This window comes from Coenobita brevimanus, chromosome 50, assembly GCF_032717465.1.
Source record: "Coenobita brevimanus isolate Jiangsu-jjx chromosome 50, ASM3271746v2, whole genome shotgun sequence".
Taxonomy (NCBI): domain Eukaryota; kingdom Metazoa; phylum Arthropoda; class Malacostraca; order Decapoda; family Coenobitidae; genus Coenobita; species Coenobita brevimanus.
In genome coordinates, this window is record NC_137003.1 from 51697500 (window position 1) to 51703937 (window position 6438).

Genomic DNA, 6438 nt, shown 5'->3' on the forward strand with positions numbered 1-6438 from the left:
CCTTCCAATAAGTTTCTCTACAGCTCTCCAAGAGGCCATCTCCTTCTCTCTGGTACTTTTCTCCCAGTCTCCACAGTAGGATTCTCTTCATTCCTGTTCTTCCTTATTAGTTTTTTCTTCCCCTCCTCCCTGCCTTCCCCAACTCCCTTGCTACTCCCTCTCTCTCATTCTCGCTTCTTCCTTCCTTTCTCTTTCCTTCCCTTTCTCCTTCTCCTCCTCCCCTCCTCACACTCGCCACTCAACCGTATCGTTTTCAGTGAAGTGTACCCTAAAAATCTGGCCTTCTTTCCCTCCAGCTGCGAGCATGATGAGGTAAATTAGGTTTCCCTCCGATAGGCTATGTCCATCTCTCTCTCCATCTCTCCAATAAGGTTCATTGTTTCTTCAGTAGCTTCCTCTCCATCCTGGTCTTATTTTTCTGGGTTCTCTCCACTCCCTTTCCTCCAATAGACTATACAGCTTTAGGCATCCACACTGAAAAGTGTGGAACGTGTTCAGGTGAGAAGACTTGCTAATACTGTTATTTTAGGTAAAGGAAGAAGCTTGCACTCCCATTTGCCTGTTTATAGTACACACTTTGAATTTATCCATTTTATCAAAGTATACATACAGTGGGTAGGCCTATGTGAGCTTTGGACCCTCATACCACAGCGTGGTGAGTTGCACACGTGACTTAATTTTTGTGCTCAGTTTGACGTCTTTTGACTTTTCAGCGGCCCTTTGGCATTTATTTAAGAACATCCATTTACCTGACCTATCTTTCCAACGATTAGGTCCGCTGTAGCTTAAGTGATTTCCGTCATAACCCTGTTTGGGTGCTTAATTTGGTACTTTTTCAACTGTATGGTGGCGATTTTGAGAAAATTCACTTATCACCTTACTATTACTTGTTTATAAACTTCCCAGCGACAAGCGTGAGTTCGCTGTGCCCTTCATAGTATTTGAAATAACGTAGTATTTGTTCATAATATGGTGCATTTTGGCCTTTTTTCAATAGTATGGTGGCAGATTTTTTGAAAAATCACGTTAGTAGCGCTTTTTACTTTTCCATAATCTTTCTAACGATGTGCAATATTTCACTGTATTTTTATAAATTTACTAGATAACCCACGTTTGGTGGTGTGTGTGTGTTTTTTTTTTCCAGCAATATGCTGGCCCATTTGAAAAGTCACTTACGCAACACCATTTTTTTTTTTTTTTTTTTTTTTGTTTATGCTTTCCATTGATCTGTGTAGGTCCGCTGTAGCATTAATAGTCGCCGAAGTAACACGGCTTTGGTGCTCAGTATGGCATTTTTTCCCAGTAGGGTGGCGAATTATCAGGAAAGTCACGTAACACGTGATTTCTTATCATAAAATATTTAATGATTTGCTTAGATCCGCAGTAGCGTTAATAGTTTCCTATATAATAACTTTGGATTTTTTTAGCACTAGAGTGGCGAATTTTGAGAAGAGTAGTTTAGGTAACGCCTACCACTGTTTCCTAAGCTTTCCAGTGTTGTGCATAGATCCACTGTTACTTTAGTGGTCTCCGAAATAACACAGCTTCGGTGCTGTGTGTAATATAGGAGTCCGCACCCTACTACCTGTGGAGTAGTGTTCTCGCTCGATTCGCTCGCTCAAATAATTAGGTTTCTTCTATCCTTTCCCTCTTTTTCTTTCATTCTCCCCCTCCCCCTTCTCCTTCTCCGCCCTCCTTACACTCACCAAACGTCCATTTCATATTAAGGCAGGTGTGGAATAAAAATCAATCTTTCTATCTGCCGGTAAAGACGTAAATTAGATTTCTCTAGATTTTGCCTTTTGTCCACAGCTCTTCTTTCCATTCCCCTTTCATCCGTTATTAGGTTTCTCACCATTTCCATTCCCCCATTAATGGGCTTTTCTACGTTTTTTTCCATCTTTGTATTAGATATCTCCATCAGATTTCCCTTCATTTAGTTTCTTTCCATTCCCTTCACCTATTATTAGGTTTCTCTTTGCATTCTTCTTCTCCCCTTCCTCACGATCGCAAAATACCCATATCCTTTTCAGTCAAGTGTAACATAAAAACCTGTCCATCTTTGACTCTGCTAGTAAGCAAGATGTGGTGAATTACCGGCATCCCGGTACATCGCCAAACACCACAATACCGACCCAATCCACCGACATCAGCCTAAATTTTACCCCCCCGCAATTACCTGTAATTTTCACACCTCGGCTCCCTCGCTCGCAGCCGCTGACGCCATCTGCTGGTTGGCGCTGTATTTCAGTTCAGCAGCAACGTGATCTGTATTTATTCTTCTCCTCTCCAGACAGTTGTAATAAAAGAGACTTGTTTGACTTTCTAGGTTAGATATAACCTATATTAAACCCTTCCTCTAAACACGATCTCCCTTGAGCTGAATAAAATCGTTTGGCACCCTCAAAAACAAAATTACTGACTTCGGAGTGAAGCGGTTAACAGTCATGGTGGCGAATAAAATCAGGTCAAGGAAATGGTTTCGCTGTCTCAGTCACGACGATTTCATGAGTAATGCTGCTGCTAATTGATGATTTTGTTCAGCCCTAATAGTGAAGGGGTAAGGGACGACTGTTATCTAACCTTCCCAGTTCGAAAAATAACTCTTAAAGCTAAATAAAATCGTGTGAGGAATGGAGTGAAACATTAACTGCATAAATAGCGTGGGATTTTGCTCACCTGAGGAAAACCGGGCAGTGTTGGCCAGAATAAAATTGAACTCCTGCATCAAGGCCAAGAGAGGGGCTTATCGAAGTATTTCAATCTAATGTCCATTATGAATTGCCCCGAAACTGTGGCAAAACCTAATGAGGTCTGGCTAAATTAACCGTGAACGTCAAGCTGATTGGCATCCCGCTTCGTTAGCTCTGAACGTGTACGAATTTTTGAACGCGACTGTACAGTTCGTACATACATACAAGGCAACCAAAAGTGTCAATTCTTTGTTTTGCAGGCGTACACACTGGCGCACATTCAAAAGCCCACTGCACAAAGGCAAACACACACACACAACAAAAACTCGCACCGAGGTACCCCCCTCACACACACACAAACCGTAAAAAATGCACGCTTGTTGAGGTACGCTCACAAAACACACACACACACACACACACACACACACACACACACACACTGCGAAGAGTAAAACACATAAACACACACATACACACACACGCACACGCACAGATACACACACACTCGCACGCACGCACGAACGCATGCATACTGCAGAGATATAAAACGTACACATACAAAAGGGAAATCACACACACACACACACACACACACACACACACACACACACACACACACACACACACACACACACACTTTACTGAATCGCTTGGCCATTCCACGCGCTACCTCTTTTCCAGTTCGATTCCTCTGTACCTATTAATAAAAAAAAGAAAAGAAAAAAGAAAAACTCTCCATCCATCTATTGCCCGACGCCGTATGGTGGCCCCGACAAATCCACCTTCATGTTTTTCCGTTCGTATGCAGCAATGAAGCAGAAAACAGAGGAGTATGCAGACGAGACAGAGTGGAGGTGTTCGTTCTAGGTGTGGTTTGGTGTTAGAGAATAGGTGCTATGTGCTAAATGCTACGTATGTCATTTTTCGTTGGTAGGTCAGGTGTTAGGTGATTTAGATGCTGACGTTAAATATTAGGTTGTTCTGTGTTATGTAGTTAGGTGGTAGGTGGATAAGTGTTAGGTGGTTATGGGTCTGGTGTTAGGTAGTTAGAAGTTAGATAGGTACCTGTTATTTGAGGTTAAGCAGTGGGTGGTTAGGTGTTGGTGTTTAAAGGTTAGGTGTTAGATACCGTTGGGTGTTACGTGTAGTTAGGATTTAGCTGGTAGGTGTTAAATGTGGTTAGGTATTATAGTAGATATTAAGCAGTTAAGTGGTCAGTGTTGTGGTGTTAGGTGGTTACGAGTTTTGTTTCAAGTTAGATTAGGTGTTAGGTGATTAGGTATTAAGTATGTGTAGATGTGAAGTGGTTAGGAGTAAGGTGTGGCCAGGTGTAAGGTGCCGTGTGAGGTCAGGTATTAGGGGTTAAATACTGAGTTTGGTGTTAGGCTTTACGCGTTGGGTACTGTTGGGCTAAGCTATCAGTGGGCACCTGTCGTGTCTGAAAACATTGTTCGGCAGTATCGAAGCATAGTTGTGAATCACGCCATAAACAAAAGATAAGAAGCGGGGAAGGTGCTTCACTTCATCACGTCTACATGATTACTTTCCTTTTTTTTTAACTGCGTACACCAAAACCACAGGTGCCCACTGACTGTGTGAAAGGGCCGCTTAAGCGATTGTGCGGTTCAGTTGTCACATCTCTGAGTGCTTCCTCCTGTTTTTTTTTTTTTTTTTTACTAAAGTTTATCACACTTTGGTGTTCCGTTGTCATTCACAATCAGCAATCAGCTAGGACATCATTTTGACACGAATAATGATATCCAAGATGATGACGTGCCTCGTGAAGAGCGTCAAAAGAGAATTTCAGCGGGCAGCAGGAGCCGTGAAACAAGTGTATGGATACAGTAGGCTAGTACTTTAAAACGGATAACTAAAGCATGTCTAATGTTCTGTAATACTGCATTTGCCGACAGTTACCAGAATTTTATATCACACCTCATTCACCCTACCGGTGCTGAACCAAATGATCTGCGGACAGTAAGATTAGAAAAACAAATACATCAGTAAGATTAGAAAAACAAATACAGAAAGGGTTAAAAGGCACATTATGTAAACAAACAAATAAAATAACCTACCGCACTGATAGAAGCGGCCCTGCCCTCCTGTAGGCGTACGCGAGGTTCAGGCCCTGGAGTGAGGTGGGAGCCAGTACCGCTCCAAGACAAGGGGGCGGATGGGGCGGTGTCCCCAAGGCAGCAGGGGTCAGAGCAGGCACAGGGGGGTATCGCCATCATTCGGCACGTGGGACAGTCGTCCACGCAGTACGGATGGGTGGGGTAGGGGGTGGTGAGGGTGGGCACACATAATTGTGGGGAAGTGTGGGGGGTGCCAGAGTCGTGAATTCCATCCATCCGGCATCCCGAGCAGTCCTGTGGGGGGCAGCAGGGGGGGTGGGGTTGCTGGTGGGCGGGCGTGCGGTAGTTCCTGGGCAGAGTGTGGCTAACCACGTCCACGCCCACACCTCGCCCACTCCTCACCCCGCCCCGCCCACACACCACCTCACCCCTCCCAGACACCAGCTTCATCGCCGCCTGTCCTCACATCACCATATCTACACCTTTCTTGTCACCTGAGGTCCACGGTTTTTATCGGCAGTTTTATTTGCTCCTGCATTGCTACCTATTTTTTTTTTCCTTTATTTGCACTTATATTTTCCTTTTATTTTTGCCCTTTCTATTTCCAACTGTATTTTTACTTTACTTCCTCTTCTTTATCCCCACTTTTATTTCCGTTTGTATTTTCGCTTTTCCACCTCTTTCTGCCTCAGCCCTTATTTCAAGCTAGCTATATCATTTACCTTCATTTCCACTTTTTCTGATGTTCTCTTTTATTTTTGCCTATATTTTTTTCCTTTGTGTTCACAGTTTCATCATATTTTTTACAGCCTTTATTTTCCGCCTTTTTTTCCTTTATTTAAACCTTTTATTTCTGACTTTATTACTACCTTATTTATTTTAACCTATTATACAACACACTCCTTCCTCAACTTCCACTATTTTGTACTTGCTTATAATTCGGCATTTATTTCCACCTTTATTCCTGCCTACATTTCCAGTTTTCACCTTATTTCCGTGCACACGAACACTGGGGCAAGACAGCTGGGAGTGGCGGGAGAAAGGAGCGATGGTGTTAAGCTGCACTGACTCTAAGAACACCCGTTGTCGGCTAACATGACACACGAAGCTCCTTAGGCTCGACCAAAACGTTAATCGTGATGGATTTTAACATTACTAGCTCACCTGGTTCCTCTTAAGCATCTAACAATCGTCTGACGTTAGCCGGAATAATACGCAAAAAGGCAATTTATAGCCAGAGTTTAAGTAATAGACTGTGAGATGCCTATATCGCAACCACCTTGGATGAACTCAGGAAAAGGGACATCAAGCACACAGGCACATAATATACTACATAATGCTTCTGACAGTACTTATATATTTTAGTGTTCACTTTAAAGTTTTTATCAGTTTTTTCCACTGGTTTTCAAGAGTATTATTCAGATATTTGCAGAATATCTTTCCCATTATTTTCAGGACTATATTTTTCAGCTGTTTCCACTATATCTCTCAATTATTTCAGAGCATTATATTTCGGGTTAAGAATATTTCTATTAAATTTTCAGTTGTTTTTCAAAGTCTGATTTCTCAGTTTTCGTTTATGGTATTATTTTTTCACTATTTTCCATATATATTTACATTATTAATAAAACCACTGATGTCAATTTCCTGTGTCACTGAAAAATAATATT

At 42.3% G+C, this 6438-nt stretch overlaps 1 protein-coding gene across 1 annotated transcript in view; it reads right to left on the minus strand.

Annotated features, from left to right (window-relative positions):
- LOC145399794 (dipeptidase 1-like) overlaps positions 1 to 5218 on the minus strand; it is a 406473-nt gene extending 401255 nt beyond the window's left edge. Inside the window, exon 1 of the mRNA XM_080272342.1 lies at positions 4769 to 5218. Within this exon, the coding sequence (XP_080128468.1) occupies positions 4769 to 5218 (450 nt within the window). The remainder of the gene's footprint in view (positions 1 to 4768) is intronic.
- Positions 5219 to 6438: the final 1220 nt, after the last annotated feature.